Source organism: Trypanosoma brucei, chromosome 9, assembly GCF_000210295.1.
Source record: "Trypanosoma brucei gambiense DAL972 chromosome 9, complete sequence".
NCBI classification, from domain to species: domain Eukaryota; phylum Euglenozoa; class Kinetoplastea; order Trypanosomatida; family Trypanosomatidae; genus Trypanosoma; species Trypanosoma brucei.
The window spans coordinates 1762253-1788095 of record NC_026742.1 but is presented as its reverse complement, the minus strand read 5'-3'; the positions used below and the strand labels follow the sequence as shown (position 1 = coordinate 1788095).

The window sequence follows — 25843 nt, the reverse complement described above, 5'->3', positions numbered from 1 at the left end:
GGGAAGGGGGAAATTTGGGAAATCGGTGAAGGTTGTGTGTACCTCGTGCGTTGTGGAACTCGCCTGCGGTTCGTGTGTGTTTGTCTGCCTGTGCGTCTGTGTGTGTGTGTAGTTGGTTGTGTCACTGCTGCTCTTCAACCCAAGTGAGAGGAGTGGCAACGAGAAAATCTTCCATTACTGGGGCTCCTTTTGTTCGTCTTTCGTAGAAGTCCCTACCACTACCGTTTCTGTTCCATCTGCCCTCGTGCACGGCATTACCAACGCAACAAACGACGGGTGTGGTGTGGTGGGGGGTTATTTCTGATGCGTGCGGAGATTCCCGGTGTTGTCCCTGCGGTGATGTCACAGGTGTCGGAACATCAACTGCCGCATTTATACCCCCGGCACACTGCTGTAAGCGATAGTACTGCACTCCCACGTGAGAAAAGTACATTGCAGCGGACTGACACAACTGACTCTCAGTTGTTTTCGTTGGCGGATCTTCAGCTGGCGCGTGGAAACACCCGGCGGCCGTCCCGTAGCCGACCGACTAGTCCGATTAGGAAAGATAGAATCCCACGCCCGCCTTCAGTCGAATTTGATGTTCATCTAGAGGTGCCTAGGCCGCACATCCGTGTTTCGGCGTTGCCAAAACATCTCATGTGGCCACTGCCAATTCCGCTTCCAAACTTAGGTAACACATGTTATATGAATTCGGTGGTGCAGTGTCTTCGACAGAGCCCGTCGTTGGCTCTCGCCTTAGAGCAGTGCCAGTTGAATGCTGAATCACATCCGGCAGCGGCGGCGATGCTGAACTTCTTTAGGATGTCGGAAGGGGACCCAAAGGAATTTCTCGTTACCTTCAAATCCGAAGCAGCGAAGTACAATGATGAATTTAAGGATTTCACTCAAGCGGATGCGCATGAGTTTCTTAGAACCTTCCTTTCGGTAGTGCACAATGAAATGAATACCGCACCTCGCGCTAAGTTGCACATTGATGATATGGGTTATGTTGGCAAGGAGGATGAGGAGACAGCGTTCGGGATGTGGCGTGATCAGTTCGCATGTTTCGACAAATCTCCCATTTACGATCTCTTTGGGGGAACCACGCTTGGGACTTGTTTCTGTAACAGCTGCGAAAATTCTTCAAGGACCTTTGAAGCGTTTTTGGATCTTTCATTACCTATAGGACACGAAATGCCATTTGGTGCCAATCTTGAGGCCATTCTTCAGGCTAACTTTGTGGAAGGTAAAGCGGAGAAAATGGATGGAAGTAATCGTATTTACTGCTCACGATGCAAACGCCTTCGCTCGGGAAGCCGATGTGTTGTCGTGAGGCAATGGCCAAAGTTATTAGTCTTGCATTTGAAACGATTTGACGAGTATGGGAAGAAGAATCTTGTAAATGTCATATACCCCGAAACCTTCATGACAGGTGGGGAGAAATCATTGCGATATAGTTTGTATGGCGTATTGATGCATAGCGGTACGGAGATGTCTGGACATTACACAAGTTATGTGCGTGTGGCGTTTGGCGAGTGGTACCTTTGTAATGATGGAGCAATTACACCTTCGCGGTCTGTTGATGTAATGCAAGAACTTGAGAAGGCGTATATTCTCTTTTATGCAGAGGTACCTCAGGTTGAACCAACTTTTTTTTGAAGAATGATAATGATGGAGGGGTTGGGAAGAAGGGGGAGACATTTGTGTGTGGTTGGGTGAATTGTGTTTTTGTATTTAATGTTTCTGTTACTGTTTGTGTTAGTTTGCGTTACTTTGCTGCTTTCTCCCTCCCTTAAATGTCGTGTCGGCTATTTCAATTTGTTAAGAAGAGGTTTGGTGGGTGTTTTGTATGCGTATGTTTATGTTTGTGTTTTCAATTCTTCGTTTTCATATCACACGTTTGTCTGATTTCGTGTCGTAGTGGAAGAGAAAGTGATTTAACGTCCGTCTTGGCTATTTTGTGCGACGTCTACGCATTTTACCTTCTTTAACTTTTTCTCTTTATCTTTTTTTTCTCTTTTCCGTTGTAGCAGTTTCTTTTTTTTTTTTTGGCTTCATGATGTTCGTTTTTTTTTTTGTTAAAAAAATTTTTGATCTTTCGTTTTATCTTTTGGTAAAGCAAAAAAAAAAAAATCGTTTCTAAAGAGAGAAACAATAAAAGCAAGACATTAATATCCTCTGTTTGTTTATTCCTGTGTCTTACATGCCACCGAAAAATAAAAAATAAAAAATAAAATGGGATTAGTGGAGTATCGAACCAATGAATAGTGTTAGATTCATTTCACTTTTTTTTTCTTCTCTTTTTCTTTAAGAGGAGAAATTAGGGGGAATAAAAGTCTAAAAACGGAGAAATGGAATATGAATAAATGAAACAAATGAAGAGGTACAAAAAAAAAAGAAAAAAATTATAAGGATGAAGTTGTTGGAGTGGAAGAGGGGATTTAATGGGAGATGAGATGGTTTTTATCCGCTTGAGTTTGTGTGTTCTTTTTTTTTTAAAAAAAATAAAATAAAATAATAAAATGAGAGATAAAATCAAATAAGGAGGAGGGGGAAAGAATTTTTTTGTTGATTGATTTCTATTTTGGTGCTAGTGCTGGTGCTGATTCTGAAGATGATGTGTTTTTTTGTGTCTGCGTTTGTGTGTGCGGGAAATGAAGCAGCAGAAGCGAAGGAAGAAGCAAAAAGAAAAACAAAAGTGAGGAAGCAAAGAGAAATGAGTGAAGAAAAGGTAAGTAATAAAGAAAAGAAGGAAATTGTGATTCTTTTTTTTTTCCTTCCCTTTTTTTTAATTGATTATTTATTAGTGCGTTTATTAATATTAATATTTTGTTTTCTTATTTTATTTTTTTTTTTGCATAGAATAGCACGGAGTTATTCATTTTTTATTCTTTCTTTCTTTTTCATCTTCCCTCGCGCATGCTCTTTGTTGTCCTTTCATTATTGTCTCTTTTTCTTTTTCTTCCAATAGTAATAATAATAATAATTATTATTATTACTATTGTATTGTTATTACCGCTCCTTTTTCCATCCCCCCTCCCATTACTCGTCACTCATTCATTTTTTTCTTTTTTTTTTTTACTCAGTTGTTTTCGCTCATTGATTTTTGCACATATATACACAGTCACATGCCATTACTACCCGTTCATTCGCATTATATATTATATATTATATTCCATATGTTATATGTAATTGGGTTATCCTTTTGCCACTGAATGAATGAATGAATGAATTGGGTGGTTTATTTGTTTAATTTCTTTTTTTTTTTAAAAAAAAAGAATTAAGCTTCACTTTTATTTTTATTTTTGCTTTCACTTTTTGTTTATCTTTTTTTTTTCTTCCCCCTCTCTCCTGCTTGACGGTATGTATATATATATATGTGTGAGAGAGAGAGAGAAAGGGAGAGAAAAAGAACAATTGGGTATAAATGGAAGAAATGGGGATGACGTTAACGCGTTTTCATATGAGGGCTTTTTTTTTTGTTATAACTTTATGAAAATAAGTAAATAAATAATAATTTAATATGTAAATATATATGTTTATATATTTACATGTTTGTGTACGAAATGAATTGAGCTGAGGCAAATGAATGAGAAGGAGGCGATTTTTTTTTTTTTGGGGGGGGTTGGTGTGTGGGCGTGTGTGTATGGTGGGGGTGAGGAAGCATAGGAAAAGCTAAGGAAAAAAAATATATAGCAAAGGTTTGTAAAACGAGAATAAACTTACATACAAGCACACACACATAAACACACATAAATAAAAAGTGCTCATGCACGAGTTAGTTTGCCCTTTGTGGACGCAATGAATTTTACGTTCCTTTTTTCTTCTTCTGTTTTTATGTTTCAACTTTTGAATTTCTTCCTTTCTCGGTACCACATTCATATTCATATTCATATTCACATTTATATGCCTCTGTTTATTGTTATGTATGATTACCTTTCTCTTTCCCCCCCTTTTTTTATATCATATCATATTTTGCCACTTTCTGCTTTAACATTTATTCCCCCCTCCCCTCCTCCTCCTAATTCTTCTTTTTTTTTCTTTTGAAAACTCCGTCTCCTTCAACAAATTTTCTCACGTTTGTGACTTCATTTTTGTTTTTGTTTTGTCTTCCTCTTCTCGCGTTGGGCATTTCCATTTTTTTCTTTTCTTCGTATTTTGGTCCGTTTTGTTTTGTTTTGTTCTGCTGTGATGTGCTGTGCTTTGTTCTGTTCTGGCTGTTTTTTGTTGTTGTTATTTGTGTGTGTGTGTTTATATGTGTGGGAAGAAGAAAAAAAACGGTTTCTCCCTTCTCTTAACTTCTACGTATTTCCCTTCAGAGAGATAGGGATACAAAATGATAATAAGTAATAAGTAATAATAATAATAATATTAAAAAAAAAACAATATTATACGGTAAAAAGTATAAAATATAAATATAATGAACAGAACAAATCAGCATATAAGGGGGAGTGCGGGACAGAAAAGAAGAGAGGAGTGGAGGTGTGTCTTAACTTCACATTTCTCCCCCTCTTCCCCCTTTCATGAAGGGTAAGTAACACAAACATATATATATATATATTTATATTTATATTTAAATAAATATATAAATATATAAAAAAAAAATAATATATATATATATGTACATTTGTATATTTTTATTTGAGAATATTGTTTATAAGTGTGGTTGCAACCCGTTTTTCTTTTGTTTCTTTTCTACCTCTACTTTCTCTTCTCTTCAGTATTTTAGATATTTCATTTTGTTTGACTGATGGATGTAAAATTGTTGTTCCTATACTTCTATATTTATTCGGAGGCGTAATTTCGTTTTTGTTATGATATACAGTAATTAGTAAAAAAAAAAAAGGCGCTTCTGATAAATAATTAATAATTGTGTTCTGTTGTACTTATGTTTATGCGACTCCTTGCGGGGTGTAGAATTTTCTTTTTTTTTCCCCCTCCGATCAGTATTATTGTTTCACAGAAAAAAAAATATATATCTTCTTCTTTTTATCAATTCCCGTTGTTTCATTGATGATTATGTTTTGATGATATTCTTGTTTGCCCTGGTGATTTGTCGTTTTCGTTGGCTATTGACGGTGATAACAAAATTCTTATCTATTGTTGTTTCGTTTTATCAAATAATTTACTTTTTTTTTTTAAAAAAAAACTTTACTCATTTTCCACCCAACACCCTCCATTTCACCCATCGGCTCCGCTTTATTCCTTTTTATCTTATGTGAAGGATATTGAAGTATAAACCTTTTACTTTCCACTATTATTATTATTATTCTCACCACTGTTGCCGCACCACTTTTTCGGATCCTTTTTCTTTCTTTCTTTTTTCTCCCCATTTTTCTTGTCTCCTATTGGTAATATTATATTATATACTAAATTATTGCAAGCGGTATATGTATTAGTGTATTAGTTTTTCAAGTAGATAGATACCTCGCTGATGCTTGTTAGTTAACAGCAAACAAAAAAAAAAAGAAGGAAAAGGTAAAATTAAATATGAAAGCGTGCGGGCGATTCCATAGAAATGCCGAACCGCCTATTTTTTTTTATTTTTTGCTCCTTTTTTTTAAAAAAAGGAAGAAAAAGAAAGTATTGCAACTCATTCTCCATTAAAGGATTATATTATTCACCAAGGATGGCGGTAAAAGTTATCTTTGTTAAATTACGTCGCAGTATCTTATGCGCTGCTGCCAGTTTGCTGGTGTTTCCAGACTTTCGCTGTGCAACCAACGGAGAGTACGTGATTAATATATATATAATTTCTTTAAACATGTGGATTGCACACTTTTGTGATATTTTGACTTTATTGCTCCTTCCTTCTCGCTTCCTTATGCGTACATGAACATATATATATATATATATGTTTATATATGCTTTTGTTTTTGACATTTTGGAGGAATCGTTTTTTAAAAAAAATTAGATTTGCAGTGTTGAAGTGTGTTCGGTAGCATATTCGTTTAGTGTTGAAAGACTTTTGTTTTACAGTCTGTTTTGACAGTAGGAAACAACAACAGAAGAGAAGGAAGGGGAATAAAAGACAAGAAGAGGCAGAGGCAGAGGCAGATAGTAGTTGATCAAAGCGTGTTTGCAGTTACACCAACAGATAACACACACACACACAAAAGTAAGGAAACAGGAAGGAGGAGGAAAAAAAAAACAAATTGAGGGGGAAATTTTATCTTTTAAAAGCCTGTGAGATGTCTGAAAATGTCTTTGAGTTCCGTGTTCTGGAGCCGGAAGAGCGCAAAGGCGGAGGAGCCCTTGATTTGGCGTATTGGATGTATCGCATCCGCACTTCCACCACACTGCCCATGTACCCACGCAAGGAAATGGAAGTGGTAAGGCGTTATAATGACTTTGTATGGTTCCGCACGCAACTCTGTGAAGCATACCCGTACTGCATCATACCACCCATTCCTGAAAAGGAAGTGCATGGGACATTTAATAAAATCGTCGGTTCCGCTTCTCAGAGTGCCACTCGGACACGCGATTACCGCCAGCGCGCCCTGAAGAAATTCCTCACCCGCGTTGGTGCTCACCCACGTCTTCGCACCGCACAACTTTTGCAGGAATTTCTTGAGATGGATGAGACGGAGTGGGAACGGCGCATGCAAGCCCCTGTTGCTGGCGCTGGCAGGTCGTTGAGGAATTCGATTGGCGACAGCGTTGGTCAAGTGCTTTCCCGCACGTGGAATGATGCACAAACGCTGGAAGACGCTGGCGCGGCATATTCGCAAGCTGTCAATAACGGTGCCGTTGATATGACTGCATGGGAGGGAACGCGAAGGTATATTAAACAACTGGACGAGAGTATGAAGGTATTGAGGGAGCAGGTGCAAGTCCTCGTCGACCGGCGTAGGAATACCAGCAACTCCCTGCATGAATTTGGTGTTGCTTTTGAAAAAGTGGCGGAGGTGGACGGGATGGTTGGTCAATCATCACTCACTCGTGTGCTCTCGGCTGTTGGCCAGCACAATGACCAACTTTCTACTCTATATGTGGAGCATGCTAATGATGAAACAAAACAAGTAGTCGAAACACTCAGCTACTACCACGGCATGTGTGGCTCCGTCCGTGCAACACTAAAACATTTGCTGCAAAGCGCACATCATGTGGAGGCCCTCGCACGCCAGTTAGAAGGTCTCAGGGCGCAGAGGGATAAAGTGTTGGATCAGGTTGGGCAGGCAGCACGCCGCGCAAAACTGGAGAATGAAATCAGTGAACAAGAACAGTTATTGGAAAGGGCGCGACAGGAGTTGACGGATGGCGAGGCGATTTTCAAGGAAGAAATTCATCGCTTCCATCGTGACAAGCAATATGACATCAAAACAATTCTAAAGATGTTTGCTGACCTGCAGATCAAATACGCGGGGCGTCTGAAGCAGTCATGGGAGAAGCTCTCGCCTCTATTGACGCAGGGCCAACCCATCAGTGACCATTTGATTGATGACGATTAGGTAATAATGGAAAAAAAAAAAGAAGAATGGTGAGAGGAAGAAAAGGAGGGGAGGGGAGGGACGTTGGCGCATGTTGTGATACTGAGGTGTGTTGGCAAAGTGAAAGAAGAAAGGAAAATATGAGATGGTATGGGATAAGAAGAGAAGATATGATATGATATGATATGATGAGGAACCATTGCTGGTAATGGTATTTCATATATTGTAGAGCTCGTGTTCTTGCACGTGCTGTTTTTGTTTTCTTTTGTTTTGTCCGGTATTGTAGGTGTACACCCACAAAAGGGAAAAAGGGAAAAAAGGAAAAGGGAAGGAAATTGCTAACGGTCCTTTGCTTGACAACCTGATGAGTGTCGTCCCCTCTCTTCTTTACTGCCCACAGTTTGCCCTCTTTTGTATCATGTCTAGAGACTCATGTCATACAACCGTGAGAAGAAAAAAAAAAAGAATAAAGAGAGTGAGAGGAAGAGATGAGCGAATTGGACACGTTTGGTTTACTTTTTGTTATTCCTCAGAAGTTTCGCCGCGGTTTACTGCCTTTTCCCTCCCCTCTTACTTGCTTTTCATATTTCTCTCTTCCTTACTCTTTCTATTCGTACCGCCTTTATTCATGTCGGTTTCTGTGAGGGATGGTGGGCATATAAAAGGGTGCGGGTCGCATGTGCGGGGGTTTTCACTGACGAACACATGCACATTTTATGGTTTGACTTCAATTGTAAAACCAACGACATGCTTATCATTTTGTGTTTTATTTTATAGTGTTTTCTACTCGGTGTTGTTGCTTCCGATGCTGTTTTCATTTATTATTTGTGCTTTACCGTCTCATTCTTCCCCGTTTTCCCTTTTTTTTTTCCTTTGCTCACCTCTATTCGAAATTGTTACTTGTCGCTCTCCACGCTGGGGTGCCGAACCCCTTTTGCTCATTCATTCATGTGTTCATTATTGCTATTGTTGAGGTATGTTCCATACATTAACGAAAGGAACTGCCGTCATCTTCATTTATTTTCTTCTCTCGTTAGCCCTTATTTGTGTTTTGCTCCTTTTTTTAAAAAAAAATTATTGTTTTTTAAAATTTTTACTTCCCTATGTGCGCATGTGCTTTCATTAATTGGTTGAAATGTCGACAAGTGATAAGAGGGAGGAAACGAAGAAGAAAAGGTGGTAACAATAATGACACGAGGAATGATGAAGCATGTGAGTGAGGAAGCGAGGGAGGAGATAAAGAAATGACTGTGAGATTTTTTTTTTTTTTTGCTCTTAAAAAGTGTGGTTGTAGCGGCAGTGAAATATATAAATATAAGTATAAATATAAACATAAAGTATATATTTATATTTATTCATATAAGAAAAAATATATATCTACAATGAAAAAGGAAAAGAAAAAGACTGGACTTTTGCGATATCCATTTATCAACCGGGTGGTTTGATGCATGGCTACATTTTTCTGTTAACTACTTCAGCTGTGCATTTTACTATCAAAACGTTCCTAAATGCATTCTCTATATCTAATTATTATTATTATTTTTTTTTTGCTGTTTCTTTCTTTCTTTCTTTCTTTCTTTCTTTTTTTCTCATCTTTTCCCTCCATCGTCATTAGTTCTTTTTTTTTTTTGCTTGCCCAACACTTAAATGGTAGCAGTAGCACATCTTGAAGGCAAAGGTGTAAGGTTTTCAATAAAATGGAACGAAAAAAAAAAAGAATCCTACAGTCACCTCTTTTTAGTGGAAAAACGTCGCTGGTGGTCAAACACTATTAATAAAACTTTCAAATATATATATATATATATAATTTTATTTTGGAGGTGATGCGCATGTTCATGATGCATATGATTATTATTATTATTAAGGTCGGTAAGGGGGAATTATGAATAAATAAATATATATATGTGGACATTTCCTCTGGGTCCTTTGAAAATAATACTAATAATAAGCTTTTTTTTTTTTGAAATAATTAAAGTAACAATGTGTCGCTCATTGCTTAAATATCCACATATTTCTTATTTCATATTCTAACGTACCTCGCGCTTCCTTTTCTTTTTTTTCCTCTTAAATTGACATTTTAAACATCTATACTTGTATTACCGTACCCTTTTTTCACAAACTACTGTAGTAACAACAAAGAGAATATATATCTCTAAATATATATTCATATATTTTAGATATAGATAGGTATAATTATACTTACCTCAAGTATCTATCTATCTTTTATCATTATATATATATATATATTGATTTATATATACATTCGATTCTATTTTTCTTCTCCCTACAAGATTCGACTTCCCTTCTGTTTGATACAACTCGTATTATAGTTTTGGGGCGTGTTCGATCGTTTGTTCGTGGTGCATATTTTCACCCTGCTACTGTTGTTGTTGCTGTTGTGAATATTATCAAAGCAGTGGTGATTGTGATTTTTTAAAAATTTATTATCAGTTGGCGGAACGATGTCAAGACAGCTAGTGGTGGACTCCAAGCAGCAAATTAAGGCGGTTCAACATCTGAGCAAAGACCCTGAGAGAGTGGTTGGTGCACTGGAGGACATGTGCATGTCTCTCGTAATGGGTGTAGAGGTTTATTTACGTGGATTTGATTCAATGAGGGTGGTGCCGACTTTAGTACACATGGCGGAGAGTGAGCGCTTTTTTAGGGCTGGCGATGCCTTGACGATGATCTTTCGCGCACTTTCACTCATAATGGAACATGTCCCCACTTCGTATTGTGGAGTGCATCCATACCACAAGCGCCTTGTACGTATAGCAACGGAAGTTCTTGCACGTGTTCATAGTCGGGAGATGCGCTTCAGCAACTTGGATCGCGTCATGCTGATGGAGGAGGTCCTCCGGCTTATTCGGTTCGTCACGCTGGATGAAAGTAGCGTTTCCTTAGTACACCTTGGCTTAAGAGATGTCACCAAGACTGCACAGTATGAGAACGCCCTACTTACGCGACAGGCTCTCGACGTTCTCTTAGCCGTTTGCTCCAAGGTTGTACTACCGTCAGAAACGAGGAAGAGGAAATTCTTCAGCAGTGTAGTATCCTTATTCTCCTGCTGCAAGTCCCTTAAAGATGAACAACAGGAAAATAAACCTTGCGTCAAGCCATCTGTAGTAACTACGGACCACATTCTTGTGCCGTTCTTGCAAGGTATGATTCAGCAGTATGCGTCAAGTCTTGAATCATCGCCAGACTCATGGTCGTTGTTGGAGTTGGCATTGCAGTGTCTCGGCATGCTCATACGACGGGCTGTGCTCTTCAACCGCCTTTCATCTGCGCAGAGAATGATAACATCGGAGCTCTGCCGATGTCTTTACCGACTTCTTTTGTTAAACGATGGTAACGTCGCACTTGACCCTTCCGTGCGCTCTGAGCGTCTTCTCTTCTCGGAAACGATGATAGACATTATCCTTACGGCAGATTGGGTTAATGTGAGTGATATGCTTCTTTCCAAGGAAGCGCGGGCTTTTTATGGAATTGTACTCGATGACTCAGACCCGAGCATTACAATGCTTCTGTCCGACCCTTTTCCTGTTGGTGGCATATCACGGGCCGCACATCGGCGCGATAAAAATCATATTGTTTCCATTGCTGCCATACGTCACTTTATTTTGGCATCCCCCCCACTTCCCAGTGAGGCTTTTGGGCCAAAGCCCAAAGTAGTTCTTCCTGTGCACAAATGGATGTGGGAAGATGAAATGCGGCATAACAGTCCCATACCGGAGGAGGCTTGTGTGACGCTGGAAACTTGCTTGGCTCGTCGTACAAAAGAGGTGACGCTTAGGATACACTCAAAGATACTAACTGCGAATCTTGCAACAATGAAGATCTGCAGCGGATTTGGAGGTGCTGAGCTCAATATTTCACGCAAATTCGTCCCCTTTGTCTTTCATGTGATGAATGAAGCAGATATACGATCTGTGAAAGCAGCGAAGGATGTCACGGGTGTTGTTGAATACATAGCAAACTCTGCAGAAGAAAATATAGGAGTGCCAATTTCTTCTGGTATGGACAAACTAGTAAACAGGCGTGAGTCGGAGTTGTGTCGTTACTATGTTCTCAACAACAGCGCGCCAGTTCCAGCCGCATCCATGAAGATCGCGGAGATGTATCTTGAGAGTCTATGCAAATATGCAACCTGGGCGTCGGGATCAATGGCTATGCAACTGGGCGTGTGTGCCTGCGCGGCTCTGCTTCAGGCAGCGATATTGGCCAAGAAACCCCAGCAACTTACGGAACTGTTGCGCAAGACAATGCGTCCGTTGTGTGACATGCTTCGCACCGCACTCATTTCGGCTGACAAGGCAACGAAATCCGTGGCTCTCACGATGATGGTGTGGCTTCTTCGCCACCCAGGGTCATCAGAGTGGAAAGCGGCAGAGACGGCTTATAGATGCGGCTTAGTGAAGCAGTTGGAAAATTTGGCCAATTCGAAATGCAAAAGGCTGGATGATCGACAGGCAGATGATCATGATGGTAAAATTCGTCGGATGGTACCAAAAGTCAAGCTGGAGGGACCCGAGAACCGAACGATGCACTTAATGGCGATGGTTCGTGCGATACTGTCAACTGTGGAGAAAGAGATGAGTGAAAACTCAGTTCCCCCTTCGGCCCGGTCTCATGTAGGTTGTGTTACAGCCCTTTGGGAGTCAGTGCAAGAACTGAGAAAGCAAACTATGGTATTTGGAACGCACCAGAAGGTAGTGGCACAAGTGCTGAGGGTTATGGAGAAAACGTCGGGAAATATAACAGCATTTGAGATATCTAAAATGGGTATTGCGGATGCGGTGTTGGGCTATCTATTAATGTCGAACACTGGAGGAGGCGAGTATGATACAAATGAGGAAATAGGGGCGACTTGCGCTGCTGAATCTTCCGGTGCGTTGGTAAGTGAGGGAGTTGTCCCGGGCCTTACGGTTGACACAGGAACCGACCCAGCAACTTTTGGGGGTGTGCGTATCGCTGATCAACTTAAACGGCTCTGCCAGAAAGATCGTCTCAAATGTTTCTTACAATTAATGGCCGAGTATCCACGTGGTGTGGAGGCGTTAATCGAAAATTTAGTTTCTGCCCTTTGTCTTATCAGCAACTTGCCCTTTGTTGAATCGCTGATGACATCGCAGCGTGTGACTTGTGTGCCGCTGACCAAAGCCATGAGTGCAGTTTCGCAGCTATCGCAGGATGTATCTCTGTGTCGCAAGACAGTTTACCCATCCAGTTCGGGAAATCCTTGCCGCCGTGGTGTTAGCCACGATCGGGGAAGGAATCAACCCTGCAGCAGCCTCAAATCCGGGGATATTCCTAGTTCCACGCCCTCCCAACGTGCAGTGTCGCAGCGCGGTTCGAAACTAACGGTACGTGAGTCTTGTCCAAATGGTCATTTGTTGCTTTCACTGGAGGTGATCGCACCGAAACGTTCCTGCGAGTCATGTGAAGAGCAACTGGAGACGGGGTTCGGTTGTAATGTGTGTAACTATTTTCTCTGTGTTAGTTGCCATAGCCATTTTATCACTTCGCGTGATGGCGGTGCTACGGGTCGTCGCTCCTCATCTTTTAATGGTGTTGCAGCGGGGGCCCCTGACACAGTAGTACAGCCAAAGTCACGTGTGAACGTTGCTATTAGTGCACATTTGTTTTCCAGCATTGGGGATATTGAGCGGACATTCCGCACAGACTCTAACTCCACCAAGGGTACCGAAGTTGCTCCTTGTCCGCAATCGACTCTCGCTGCTGAGGTGTTTCTGGAACGAGTGCAACTGGTTTTGTCGCGAAAAAAGGAAACGATGAGTTATGTTGAGCTCCGGCAGGAGTTGCAGCGACTGATCGACGGCTTCATCGCGCAGCGGGAGACGATCGAATCTCTAGACGAACTTGATGCCCACAACAAAAAAACGCCTGTGGACCTGGAGGAACCAAGCAGGTTGGAGCGTATGTTGCACGATGCCATGGAAGATCGGTATGTTTTGTATACGTCACCCACGGGACGTTGTGCTTATCAGGAAACTCTCATGGGAAACATAATGCAGCGGGCGTTGAATTTGGGTCTAGTGGATGTTGTGGGTCAGCTGGAGAGCTGTCTTGTGACCCCAGAGAGTCACGGAGAACCTTTGAACTTGGGTGGTGGAGAAAAGGGCTTATCCAAAACACTCCTTCTGTTGCGTGGGGACATTGTGAATGGGGAAGTACCGCCGTCAGCAACTGAGGACAAGGAGCATATAACGAGCTGGCAGCTGAACCGATTTCATCATTTTGAAAGCGACGCTCACACACACTGCTGTTGTGGCCTGCGGTCGAGGGAAGAGCTGAACACTGCCTACCCGTCGAAATTGGTGCGTAAGCCGTCACATCTTTCGCAGAGTCCGGATGTTCTTCTTCTCATCCTTCTTCACAAAATACTTCAACCATTAATGGTGGCGAATACGATCCCTATCAACCCCGACGTTTTTGTAAGCGCCATTCTGACAACTCAGCTTGTTAAATCCGTAGCGGCATCGGCGCTTCGTATAGCGCTTCTGCCACCACGTATCGCTGTTCCACGCTGGGTTGACTTCATTTTGACGGAGGCAAAGTTTCTTGTTCCCCCATCCGTTCGGGAGGATGTCGTACGTTTTCTTGCGTATGGTGCTCGCCGCGCGCTTCATGCGAATATAAGAAGCTCAATGGGGAGTCGGAGGTATCGTATGTACAAGGTGTATCCGTCAGAGTGGTCCAAGTATGAAAACCACAAGTATGTTGTCAGTCGCAATGATTTGCTTCATGGAGCCTACATGGTTCTCAGAAAAGGGGCGGAATGCCGTGCGCCTATATCGATTCAGTTCAAGGGTGAGGTCGGGATAGGCCAGGGACCGACGGCACACTTCTACACCCTCATTGCAAGGGAGCTCACCAAGTGTCGGCTGCGGCTATGGAATAACTCTTCACGCTCATCAACAACACATGAAAGTGGTGACAGTTGTGGAAACCGGCAATTAAGGTCGAAGAGTAACAGCAGGACATTTGACGATGAGCAGAGGGTGGAGTCCCGCCCTGAGGGACTTTTTCCGTGTAGCTCCGTCCCCAAAGTACTGCAACGTTTTTCAACAGATCTATCGCTGTCTTCCTGTCGTGACACTAAAGCGTTGACGGAAAGGTTTCTCTGTATGAATGATTTTTTCGAGGTGGATGAAGAGCGCGCCCAGTTGTATTATCTCGTTGGCACCGTACTGGGTCGGGCATTCACCGATGCAGTTGTCTTTCCTTTGGATATCAGTCCTGCATTGGCGCTGTTTCTTTGCCGTGGAATTCCACCATCACGTATAGTGCTTCGCTGCACGGAAAAGGAGGAGCAGCCGTGGGAGCCGGAGCGACCCATCGACTTCATGTCACTTGGCATCGAAGAAGTGGAGATGATGGATAAGCAAGTGGCTTCCAGCTTACGTTCATTGCTTTCAATGAGTTCGAAAGAGTTATCATCCCTTGATTTACCCTTCACAATGCCCGGTGACGATAGATTCGAGATGATAGACAAGGGACAGAGCACATGCGTAAACTTGACGAATGTATCCGCTTACATTAGACGAGCTGCCAGCGCTCTCTTGTATGAGTCAGTCGTTATGCCCATCCGCTTCATTACATATGGTTTCCGTGATGTGGTCCCTTGCGAGGCGCTAGCAGCACTTGATGCCAGCGAGGCGATGTCGTTGTTGTGTGGCAATCGCATCAGGGATTCCGAACCCCTCTGGACAGCTGCAGAGATCAAATCCATCATCGTCCCCGATCATGGTTATAACAGCGAGTCCCCACAGATAACAATGCTGCAGAATATTCTCGCGAAGCGCTTTGGCCCCCGTGAGCAACGAGCATTTCTTCTCTTCTGTACGGGCTGCCCGCGCCTTCCGCATGGCGGCATCAGTGCACTTGGTGCCATTACAGTTGTGCAAAGTACCCATATGCCGACATTACCTGATGCCTCCCATACGGAAGGCAATGGCAAAGACGGTTCTAACGGCGGGCGAAAAGGCGGTGATCGGTCACGGCGGATCTCACGGACGGGCAACGGAACTAAAGCTGTGGGAATAGATTGGCCCCTTCCATCCGTCAATACGTGTTTCCGCTATTTGAAGATGCCACCGTACCCAACAGAAGAACTAATGTATAATAAACTTCAACTCAGCATCATGTACGCAGGGGATACATTCGAGCTGTCGTAGGTAATGTAGAAGGGCACTGTGCGATCAGTCTTGCTTTTTATTATTATTATTATTTTATTTTTCTTTTTGTTGTTGTTTTTTTTTTCCATGCTCTGTCGCTTTCTCTGTGACCTTTGTTGTTGTTCTTTCCTTTGTTTAACTTTATCGCGATTTTTTACTGTTGCGTTTGCGATTTCTTTCCTCCCTCAACCTTTTTTCAGTGTGCCTGTATACACCCACCGTTGTTGATTTTCTCTATTTTACCCTTACCTCGTTCAATCTTTTTGCTTTTTATCTCTCTTTTTTTTTTCTTGCCGTTCTTCAGCAACACTCCCTTTTATTTGCGGTTTGTTTATGGTTTATTCATCTCCTTCGTTCTTGTCTTTTTTTTTTTAAAAAAATCTTTCTCTTTCCTACCCGTTCACTTTTACCTTCATCCTGTTGGTTTAACACGTTTTTCTACTTTTTCCCAGTTTGAAGTATATCGTGACTTGCCTTCGTTGCATCATCATTCCAGTTGTTGTCGTTGCTTTTCTTTGTTTTTCTTCAATTTTTGTTTGTTTTCGGTTCGCTTTATTCGTTATATTAGTTTTTGTGCTTGTTTGTTTGTTTATTCATCGTGTCTGGCTTTACCGTCCCTCGACCCTCGTCCCCTCAATTGCTCTATTTTACTCTTCGTCATCTTTTTCTACGAAAATAAATAAATAAATAATATATATATAAATGGATGTATGTGAACGGAAACGCAATGGCTAAAAATCAACAAAAACGAGGTTCTTTTTTTAAAAAAGAAAAGAAAAAAAAGAAGCAAAAACACAGCAGTGAAATGACAAACAGTCGGTGTCAATTCAGTGATTATTTTATTTTTAAAAAATAAATAATGGGCGAAGGGGAAAAAAGAAAGCGAAAAATTGAATGATAAGTGAGTTAAAGGTGTAAAAAGAAGTGGAAGTTGTGGATTACAATGAAGGTGAGTTTGGTAACAAAGTGGAAATAAATTTGTGTCGTGTCGAAATGATATATTCAAATGAATGTTTTAATGTTTAATTATATATTCGACCTTTTGAAACTTTTTCTATTGAAATGGAAGAAAAAAAAAGAAAAGAAAAAGACGGAGTGTTCAAGTTTCGAAAAGGAAACAAAAAAAATCAGTAAATAATAAATGAGAGGAACCCAACCGAAGCGAAAACAACAACAACAACAACAACAACAACAAAAAATTGAAAACGAAACACGAAAGAAAGACAGCAAGGCACACAAGTACAAATTTTTTTTTTTTAAAAAAGGAGACGCTAGTCACTTCTTTTTATCGGGGAATCGTGAGGTGAGAGGAGATACGAGAGATAATAAATAAATAAATTGTTACACACAACAGCGGATTCGTACGCGTAAAAACAAAAAAAATTATTCTCAGTATTGTCATTACTTAAATCACGGTATTATTATTATTAATGTAATATATATATATATATTTACGCACACAATTTCTCCCTAATTTGTACGGATTTGAGGAGGAGGCATGTGTAGAAGTGCGGGTAGATGTGTCGTGTTTTTAATCTTGGGCAAATATAAAAGAAAAGGAAAGATATATTATTAAATATTTAAATAAATAAATAAACGAATGCATGAATGAATACGAAGGCAGTAGAACAACGAGAACAAGAACAAAAATATTTTTAAAAGTGGGGCTAAGTTTTACCCTTTCCTTTTCAACCAGAAGCAACAAATTTACGCTAAAGGCAACAACAAATATAACTAAAAAAGTAAAGGGGGACGTAGGTAGAGCAATTATAAAAAGTAGAAACGCAAAAAAAAAAATCAAATAAGGGGACGAAAGCGGAGGTGGGAAATAAAAAGAATGGAATAAAAAAAAAAGAGATTGACGAAAAGCATAAACGAAGAAGGGAAGAGGTATTTAAAATGATCGTGCGCGCATGACTTTACGCAATGTTTGCAATATTCGGTCTTTTTTTTTTACTTTTTTACTTTTGTGTTTTGTTTCGTATGTTAAAATACTTTCGAATTACTACTATTACCATTATTGTTATTGACTGATGTTTTTATAATTATTATTACAATCTCCTTCTGATATTCAAAGAAAGAAGACAAATACACTCTCATGCAGTTACCTCAGAAGGGACAGGAAGGAACCTGCAAAAATTTAATTTCCACCTCACCGATGGCGTAAAATCTGCGCGTATGTTTTTATATGTACTTCTTTTTTCCCCCTTTTTTATGTTTCTGTTGTTGCTTTCCCTTTCCCTTTCCCTTTTTTATTCATACATTCTCATTTTTTTTTTTCACTTTCTTTCTGTCGCTATGAGCGAGGGTGGGAGGTGCGAACTAAATGAGGTATGATACGGACACATGCACCGGTATGTGTGTGTTTGAAATAACTTTTACACGCATTTGATTACACACACACACACATATATATATATATATATATATTGAGAAAGAAACAGAAGAAAAGGAAAGAGGAAAAAACAAACAAAGAAAAAAAGAAAGGAAGGAAAGGAAAGGAAACATAAATACATATATTTATACATATATTTATATTCCCCCACTAATAATGCATATATATATGTGTGCTTATGCGTACTTGCTTGATTGCGTGATGTTCAACAGTGATAGTGACTAAAAACTGATTGAATAAAGTACTGACGTGTGTGCACCCACGACTGTCATATGTTGTGCTTTGTACGCAACTATATACAAATATTGCTATACAAATCACCATTTAAAACTGTATCTACCTATGTCTATATATGTATCTATATATGTAATCATCTCTATATGTGAGTTATACTGTATGTTTGTTTTTCTTCACCTTTTTCTCTATTTTTCTTCATCTGATCATTCGTGTCATGCGGGTGTGGCGCTCTCTTTTTTTTTTTTAAAATTCTTGCGTCAACACGTTGTTACATCCACCCTCTCACACGGCCACGCACTGCCTTGACGGCTTGTTTCAAGTTCTTTCCATACTGGGAGTGGTACACGGTGGTTGGCGGCGTATTGTTTTCAGTTTATTAAAACATTAGTTCACGATGGCAGCGAAGCGTAGCGGCTCAGCTGGTGCGAGTCCCATACAACTTTTGCAACCGTTGGAACCAAATAAGAAATATATTAAAAGGATGAAGACCTTAGCGAAGAAACGGGAGGCTGCCGCGGAAGAGGAAAGGCGCCATAACAAAAGGTTGAGAATAAATGACAAGAAAAGGAAACAAGCGTCGGAACGTGCCCACGGGAAAGGGGGCAAGAAGGCGATTTTGACTGAAAAGGGAAGGAAACCCGTCAAGGGTTCCACAAAAAAATCAGAGCGAAAGCCCGTTAAGGAAAAAGCAGGCCAAAAGAAAGATAAAAAGGTGGCGGTTGCCTTACCAAACAAAAAAAAGGTGGAAAGACTGAGAGATATCAGCGTCCCATTTGAATTGCCGCCACCATCGCAAGAAGAAATAGACAAACAACTCCTTCAAAGGGTTATTGGTGGTGAGGACGGTAAGCGTGATTCAACTAGCGCTGATGCACCCGGAGGCGGTGGGTTTAACTCTCCACATCTTCCTTTCCTCGATGATTACGCGCAGCAGAAGCGCAGTGAGATTGTGGAAGCGGATGGACTTCTGCAAAAGGCCCATTCATATTTTAAGGATCTCAGTAAGAGGGAATGTCAACTAAGGCGTGCTGCAGCTAAGCGACTACGAGAGTTGAAGGAAATCAACAAGCGCGGAGGTGATAAGGACGGATTCCGCTATGTTGTCCCGCGTAATGTGAGCGAGGTTGTACGCCAAATGACGCAAGGCGCTGATGTGGATCCAACACAGTTAGTTTCGACTTTTGGTGCTGAGGATGACAAGCTACGAAGTCAGGAGGAACATCTTCATGAAGCCTCCGACCGGCCAATGCATCGCCGAAAGCGGAAAAACCCGTGTTATTCGGATTTCTATCAGTTTCAGGTAAGCAAGCGGTGGACGCGGAATGCAGAAAGGTTCCTCGAAAAGGGTCGTGCTCACAAGTCAATGTTTGAGGCTTCAAAGCAACGGCGTTCACTTAAAAAGTTCTAAGTGATATGTTATTTAAGGTTATTTCGCGGGTAACGTTCGTGTTCTCTTTGCTTGCATGAGCGCGCATGCGTGTTGTGAAGCAGGGGGCTTCCGGGTAAAGGCTGGTGTCCGGTGTTTAGTTATATTTTGTTCTTTTGTGTTTGATGGCTTCCCCCGCTGTAAGCTTATGCCTTCGTTCTTTTTTTTTCTGTTACTCTTCTTTGCGCATTCTTTCCCCTCTCTTTTATGCACTCACTTGCTTTCCACAATCGAGGGTAGTGGTGTCAGTTTTGCCACTTGTTGAGGTAACTTCAGTACTCACACCAAAGGAGACGTAAGAGGGAAGGAAGCCTCGGGGAACATAAAAAAGAAAAGAGAGAAAAGGATTGAGACAATAAAGGTATTACGCGGTATAAACACTCATTCGTAACCGCAGAGCCGAAGGGTGGATCGTTTTTTCTGTTTTGATTTTATTTCTCTCCGAAAATATAGTTGCAAAAAGAGAGATTCTCACATCGTGTGTACCTGTGTGTGTGTGTGTGTGTGTTTGTGCGTGCGTGCGTGCGGTGTTTTTGTTTTTTTCTTTTTTTTTGTTTTTCGCGTCTGTTTACAACTGCTCGCTATATTTACATTAATCTGCGAGCCTGTATGTCAAAACTGCGTGACTTATGGTCAGGTGCCGATGAGCGGGCCGTCAATGCACCGAAACCCGTCCGTACGAGTCGTGGGTGGAATGTCCCTCCTGAAGTGTTACCTGCAAAACCTCAGGCGCCTCGTAAGCGCAAGTGCGCATATGTGCGACCCAACAATCGAGCCGCCGTGGCACTTCCGCATCCCGGGCAAAGTTACAACCCACGCGATGATGACCATCAGAAGGCTCTGCTCAAAGCGGTTAAACACTTGGAGAAGAAAAAGCGGGATCATGAAAGGGTTGTGAAGTTCTTGACTCGAGGTCGGGATCAAAAATATAACGGCAGCCTTTCCACTGACGAGACGTGGGAGGAAGAGGTAAAGGAACGGCCGGAAAAGAAGAAGAAGAAGGCGCAAAAAACAGTGAAGGAAGGGGTTCAGGAAGGGGACTCCAACGTAGCAAAAAAGGAAGAAGATAAGAAGAAGAAGCGGAAGAAGAAGGACAAAAAGAAGGTATCAAAGGCTTCATTACTCGCAACGAAAAAAACCCTTCCGCACCGCCGTCACCCGAAACGGGACATCGTGTTGAATGAAGTAGACCACATCGAGGAAATTGCAGCTCAGCACGCTAAGCGGGAAGCGAAACGCCAAGCTGCAAGAGAGAAGCGTCGTCTCATTAAGCGCGAGGGGATGTCCATTAAATCTTTCGGTCGCCATCATTACACGCCGCTCTCTCTAGATGTGGCGCCTAGTTCAAATCTCGTTGGTTCCCTGCGGCACCTCAATGGCAGCTCCGTCCATCCCATAACCGACCGCATGAAGTCGCTTGAGGAGCGCAACCTTGTGCCGGCACGTATGAGGCACGTATACAATAAGAGGAAGGTGTTGAAACCGAAGGGTGAGGTTCGTGTGAAACGTGAGACCTTTGGTGTGATTCCCGAAACATCTTTTTAATGCACATTTGTATTTTTTTTTGTATATATGTGTATTTTTGTCGCTTCGATGGCGTGTTCGTCGATGTTTGCGGCTTCTCACTTATAAAGGTTGTTAGAATGAGGGACGCGCGTGATGCTGTGTTTGGTAGTGACTGTTTTGACGTTTAAATAGTAAGTGAAAGTTATGGGTATATGGAGGTACGTGCTGTATGCATCTACATCCACATCCGCATCTACATATATATATATATACACCGATATATAGATGTATGTGTATTTGGTTGAATAAGGGATTCGATGTTTACCTTCCGACAACACATCACTCGATGCGTAACTCTGATGATGTGGTCCCGGTATTGGTGTGCACTTAATGCGCGTGTAAGGCACTTTTGTCTCGATTCCTTCTAATAACGACATCGGAGTGAGTAACTATGTTGCATCCATTTCCTTATTACCTCCGTCCCTAACCCCTACTTAAAAAAAAAAAGATAATCAACGGGATTTGTCTTGATTTTCTATTTTTTGGTACTCGTGCATTTGATTCTCACAGTTTCCTCTTTTCCTTTGCTCTGCCACAGGTGCTCGTGTAAGGACAAGCGTCTGTTGTCTTTCGTGTAATATTAAAAGAAAGACACACCCACACATACAATCGTGCGAGAAACAATAAAAAAACGCTTGGAAAGATAACAAACAAGAACTCGTTACCAGTGCTTTGTGCCTCTCGGGAGTGGGAGAAAAATACAATCAGTGTGTACACCGAGTGGCGCGTGTGCATCATCATATTTTATTTCTTTTTAGCGTAGAAAGACGGTATCATGAGTTTTTTGGTTAAGACATTGCTCGGCGATGATATCGTGCACCCTACAGATACGTCAAAAGTGGCTGCCGCTGTCGAAGAGGGGAATAAGGACAGAGAAGAGCCGGAGGGGGATTACGTTCATACAAGAAAGTTAATCACGCGTATTCAATCATGCACAGTTGCTCAGGACAGGCGTGAGGCGCTCAGGGAGTTGCGGGAGTGTGTCGATCTTCCATATGTAATGGAACCGAAAGAGGTTGTACATCTGTGCAATTTGCTACAAAATTATTCGGAAGACGGGGAAGTTGTGGAGTCCTCCCTAGCGATTCTTGCAAATGTCACAGACCTTAGTGGTTTCCCAACTGGTCCTGCCTACGCTGTGTCCGAAAGGGGGAAACAAAGCATTTGCGATTCGTTTTTGCAGGAACTTGTGAGTGAAGTTCCACTTTTCTTGAGTCATATGAAAGAGGGCTCTTTTTGGTCACGCTTTCATGCACTACAGTTGCTGCAGAGACTTGAAGATTACGATCCATCTTCAATGAATAAACTTCTTCTCGCCTCACAAGGTGTGAGTGTGTTAGTGGATATTCTGAGCGATAATAGCCACGACGGTGCCCTTCGAAATGAAGGTCTTGTGCTCATTACCGCTATTACTGCCACGGACACTGAGCTGCAGACGGTACTGGCCTTCAACAATGCATTCGAGAAACTTTTTGGTGTGATGAGGGACGAGGGAGATCTAGACGGTGGTGCTATTGTATCCGACTGCCTCACTATAACACACAATATGCTCCGTGGAAACAAGGCTACCCAAAAGCTCTTCTGTGAGATGGGTTGTGCCAAACTTATTTGTCCCTTGTTGTTTGCTGTTGTTCAGCGTTTGCAAGACGCCGTGAAACAAGCGGAGGCTAGTCGGATGATGAAGAGGAAACATGGAGAGGAGGTTCAGGTGGATTACACACCGCTTACCAATGCGCAGAATATGGCAACACTGATGGCCGTTTCGGTGCTTAGTTGTGTGCTTCGTGACGCGAGGGCGCAGCCGGAGGGGGGTACGGCTACTCAGGAAAGTTTCCTGCAGTGCGGTGTTTTAACCCCGTTAGCGTCACTTGCTCTTGTTGGCGACGCTGTGGATGATGCCGTGCGCGTCGAGGCCATGCGAACACTTGCAACTCTTCTCGAAGGCAGCAGCGCGGCCGTAGAGGAATTTCTGCAACTTCACGTTCTGATGCTGCTGCGGAAGGATTCCTCAATCTTTGTTGCGAAGGAATTACCAGCTGCACGAGCTGCTTTGCATCTGCTGCTTGGTGTTGGGGATAGAGTGATGCAACCCTGCGTTGCGCAGGTGTTTCTCACACTTCTGAGCACACCTTCGTGTGAAGAAAGTGCTGTGAACGTTATTCTCAAAAGATTCGCCCTGCCTGTCCCCGGTCCGTCGGGTGTAGCACTACCGAAGGGAACGTTGGTGGGTGACTGTGGTGAGGCAATTGCCGCTGCTCTATTTAGCACTTATGGAGGCAGCGATTGTGTTGGGAAATACTACGCTGCCTTACTTTTGGACCGCCTGTTGATGATACCAACCGCAGCGGTGCGACTGTTAGAACATAAAGAGGAACTGGAAGCCTCTTCAGGCTCACCTGCCCTTAAAACCAAGGTATTTGTATCGAGGACACATGTTGCTTCCGCGGCCACGGAGCCACCTGGTTCTGTATTCGTAGGTTACGTCGAATACGTGTTAAAATGTTTTCGTGGCCACGGGGAGATGGATCTCAACACATTGAGTGCGTGCTTTAGGGCGTTATTGCAGTGGATAGTGTGTGACGTAAGGGCGATCCAGCACTTCCTAAAAGATACGGCGCATTACAGAGGGTTCTTGCAGCGTGCGTGTCGTGATGAAGGACCTGTGCACGTCCGCTTCTGGTCCGCTATACTGTGTGCTGCCATTTGTGTCTATGCTCCTGAGAATGATCAAAATGGAGGTATGGGCAATTGCACACCTAATGAAAAGTCGAAAAAGGCGGAGGTTGAGTGTACCCCGTCGCCTCAGGGGGAGGTAATAAACAAGGAACAACTGCTGGAACTTTTCTTTAGCCATTTGGGCGGACCTCAGGTCTTCGAGGACTTACTTTTCGATGTGAGGGCGTCTAGTCCCATGTGGGGTGAGCCACCCAAATGTGCTTTTCAACGCACTGCACCTGCATTGTACGATGAAGCAATGAAGGGCTCTCTTTTGAAGGTTATGAAGGATTTCAGTGATCTCTGCCGCACGCGTATGGGTATCATTAAAGCAGCACCAGACCCTAAGGAAGGAGATTACTTGGGGTCGCAACTAAAGCAATCAATATCAGCTGTCACGGAGTATAATAGTGTGGAGGTGAGAAGTTCTCCGCCCCTCCCCTTTCCACAAGCAGTTCCTGAGACACCCACACAGCCTGGTGCTGTGGGGTTTGTGACCTCGCAACCTTCTACACCCGTAGAAACAACAAAGTTATTAGACGAAACGGTTAACGCTCTGCGTGAGCAGTATGAGAGTAAAATCCGCGAACTAACTGAAAAGAACGCCAAGTTGGAGTCAGATCTTCACAGTCTTGAAGAACAAATCCGAGCGGACGCCAGACAACGAGAGGAGGAAGAGGCTCTGCGGGAAGAACGACATCGCTCCGAGGTGGGTAACCTCAATGAGAATATTGCTTTTTTAGAAGGAGCTGTCAGTGTCAAGGAAGAGGAACATCAGGCTTTGGCTCAGTCACTGAATATGCTGGAAGAACAGCTACGCGCAGCCGTGTCACGAAGCAGGGGTGACACTACGGAAACTCTGACTCTACGTCAGGACCTTCAGAAAATAACTGAGGAACGAGACCAATTACTTGTCATGGTCGTTCACATGTGTGAAGAGAGAGGGTTTGGAAGTCAGAAGGACGTCCAGTTGACTCTCGGTACAACTGAAAATTTTGGTAGGACAGATGGTGAACCTACACACGTGTCACGTGAGCCTGATGTTGTCCCATTCAACCACAAGATGAATAATGGGCCGTCTAGCGATGATGCCCAAAATCGCCTTCAAATTTCCCATGAAAACACGTATAATCTTCCAAATGGCATGCCTGCTGCTGCCGCGGAGGATGTGCCGTTAAATCGTGTACCATATAATCACAGCGTCACCTTGTCGGATGTGTCCCGAGCACTTTTACGGGAAGCCGGCGCCGACTCTGTTCACAGTCAAATCAGTGGTGGGATGTGGCCGGTTGAGAACTTTAACCCATCTCCTGCAGCTGGGGGAGTGTCAGTGAGTGATTCTTCACAGTGTCCTCCATTTGGGGTTGGTAGTGGGGTTCACGGGCTCCTGCAAGCACCAGAAACTGCACCAGCGAATAGCGCATCTCAACGGTTGGGCGGCAATCCTTTGCCACTAGCCTTTAATCCCTTTGCAAACATGGGTGGTGACGACCCCAGTACAGATTTGCGTTAAGTCAACACGGAGGAAATGCAAAAACAACCGCAGCAGCAACTTCCAACTGACATGCTATTTCTGTTTTGTGTAGTTCCGCTATCCAGTACGGGTTTCATACCAGTCGTTGTTCGTGCCCCCACAAGCACTCTGAGACGTTCTTAAGACCGTTCTCCCCATGACCAATTCGTAATTTTCTTCCACCTTCTTTTCACGTTGTCATTTGAGGTATGTGACCCCATACATTTATCGTACGGCAATGCTCTTCTCATGTGTTACGGACTGGTAGCCTCTCATTATTTATTTGTTATCAGGTCCAACCCCTAGTGACTGTCTAATTTCCTCATATAAAGTGCGTACAGCTACACACCCACGTACACGATCGGTCACTATTAACGT

The 25843-nt window shown here is 42.6% G+C and overlaps 10 protein-coding genes across 10 annotated transcripts; 9 read left to right on the top strand and 1 right to left on the bottom strand.

The window, feature by feature from the left end:
• Positions 1 to 303: 303 nt before the first annotated feature.
• TbgDal_IX8400 (cysteine peptidase, Clan CA, family C19,putative) lies at positions 304 to 1641 on the top strand (the record flags this gene model as incomplete). The annotated part of the gene is made up of 1 exon (XM_011778728.1): positions 304 to 1641. One exon carries the CDS (start codon positions 304 to 306, stop codon positions 1639 to 1641), a length of 1338 nt encoding a protein of 445 aa, XP_011777030.1.
• A 955-nt stretch (positions 1642 to 2596) lies between these two features.
• TbgDal_IX8390 (hypothetical protein, unlikely) lies at positions 2597 to 2953 on the top strand (the record flags this gene model as incomplete). The annotated part of the gene is made up of 1 exon (XM_011778727.1): positions 2597 to 2953. The coding sequence occupies one exon, from the start codon at positions 2597 to 2599 to the stop codon at positions 2951 to 2953; it is 357 nt and encodes a 118-aa protein (XP_011777029.1).
• Positions 2954 to 5500: 2547 nt separating this feature from the next.
• Positions 5501 to 5818, top strand: TbgDal_IX8380 (hypothetical protein, unlikely; the record flags this gene model as incomplete). Its single annotated transcript, XM_011778726.1, has 1 exon — positions 5501 to 5818. The coding sequence occupies one exon, from the start codon at positions 5501 to 5503 to the stop codon at positions 5816 to 5818; it is 318 nt and encodes a 105-aa protein (XP_011777028.1).
• A 355-nt stretch (positions 5819 to 6173) lies between these two features.
• On the top strand, positions 6174 to 7433 carry TbgDal_IX8370 (phosphoinositide-binding protein, putative; the record flags this gene model as incomplete). Its single annotated transcript, XM_011778725.1, has 1 exon — positions 6174 to 7433. One exon carries the CDS (start codon positions 6174 to 6176, stop codon positions 7431 to 7433), a length of 1260 nt encoding a protein of 419 aa, XP_011777027.1.
• A 343-nt stretch (positions 7434 to 7776) lies between these two features.
• TbgDal_IX8360 (T. brucei spp.-specific protein) lies at positions 7777 to 8385 on the top strand (the record flags this gene model as incomplete). The annotated part of the gene is made up of 1 exon (XM_011778724.1): positions 7777 to 8385. One exon carries the CDS (start codon positions 7777 to 7779, stop codon positions 8383 to 8385), a length of 609 nt encoding a protein of 202 aa, XP_011777026.1.
• A 1489-nt stretch (positions 8386 to 9874) lies between these two features.
• On the top strand, positions 9875 to 15613 carry TbgDal_IX8350 (ubiquitin-protein ligase, putative; the record flags this gene model as incomplete). The annotated part of the gene is made up of 1 exon (XM_011778723.1): positions 9875 to 15613. One exon carries the CDS (start codon positions 9875 to 9877, stop codon positions 15611 to 15613), a length of 5739 nt encoding a protein of 1912 aa, XP_011777025.1.
• Positions 15614 to 18639: 3026 nt separating this feature from the next.
• TbgDal_IX8340 (hypothetical protein, conserved) lies at positions 18640 to 19653 on the top strand (the record flags this gene model as incomplete). Its single annotated transcript, XM_011778722.1, has 1 exon — positions 18640 to 19653. The coding sequence occupies one exon, from the start codon at positions 18640 to 18642 to the stop codon at positions 19651 to 19653; it is 1014 nt and encodes a 337-aa protein (XP_011777024.1).
• Positions 19654 to 20280: 627 nt separating this feature from the next.
• Positions 20281 to 21216, top strand: TbgDal_IX8330 (hypothetical protein, conserved; the record flags this gene model as incomplete). The annotated part of the gene is made up of 1 exon (XM_011778721.1): positions 20281 to 21216. The coding sequence occupies one exon, from the start codon at positions 20281 to 20283 to the stop codon at positions 21214 to 21216; it is 936 nt and encodes a 311-aa protein (XP_011777023.1).
• A 77-nt stretch (positions 21217 to 21293) lies between these two features.
• On the bottom strand, positions 21294 to 21614 carry TbgDal_IX8320 (hypothetical protein, unlikely; the record flags this gene model as incomplete). The annotated part of the gene is made up of 1 exon (XM_011778720.1): positions 21294 to 21614. The coding sequence occupies one exon, from the start codon at positions 21612 to 21614 to the stop codon at positions 21294 to 21296; it is 321 nt and encodes a 106-aa protein (XP_011777022.1).
• Positions 21615 to 22012: 398 nt separating this feature from the next.
• Positions 22013 to 25465, top strand: TbgDal_IX8310 (hypothetical protein, conserved; the record flags this gene model as incomplete). Its single annotated transcript, XM_011778719.1, has 1 exon — positions 22013 to 25465. The coding sequence occupies one exon, from the start codon at positions 22013 to 22015 to the stop codon at positions 25463 to 25465; it is 3453 nt and encodes a 1150-aa protein (XP_011777021.1).
• Between the last annotated feature and the right edge of the window lie 378 nt (positions 25466 to 25843).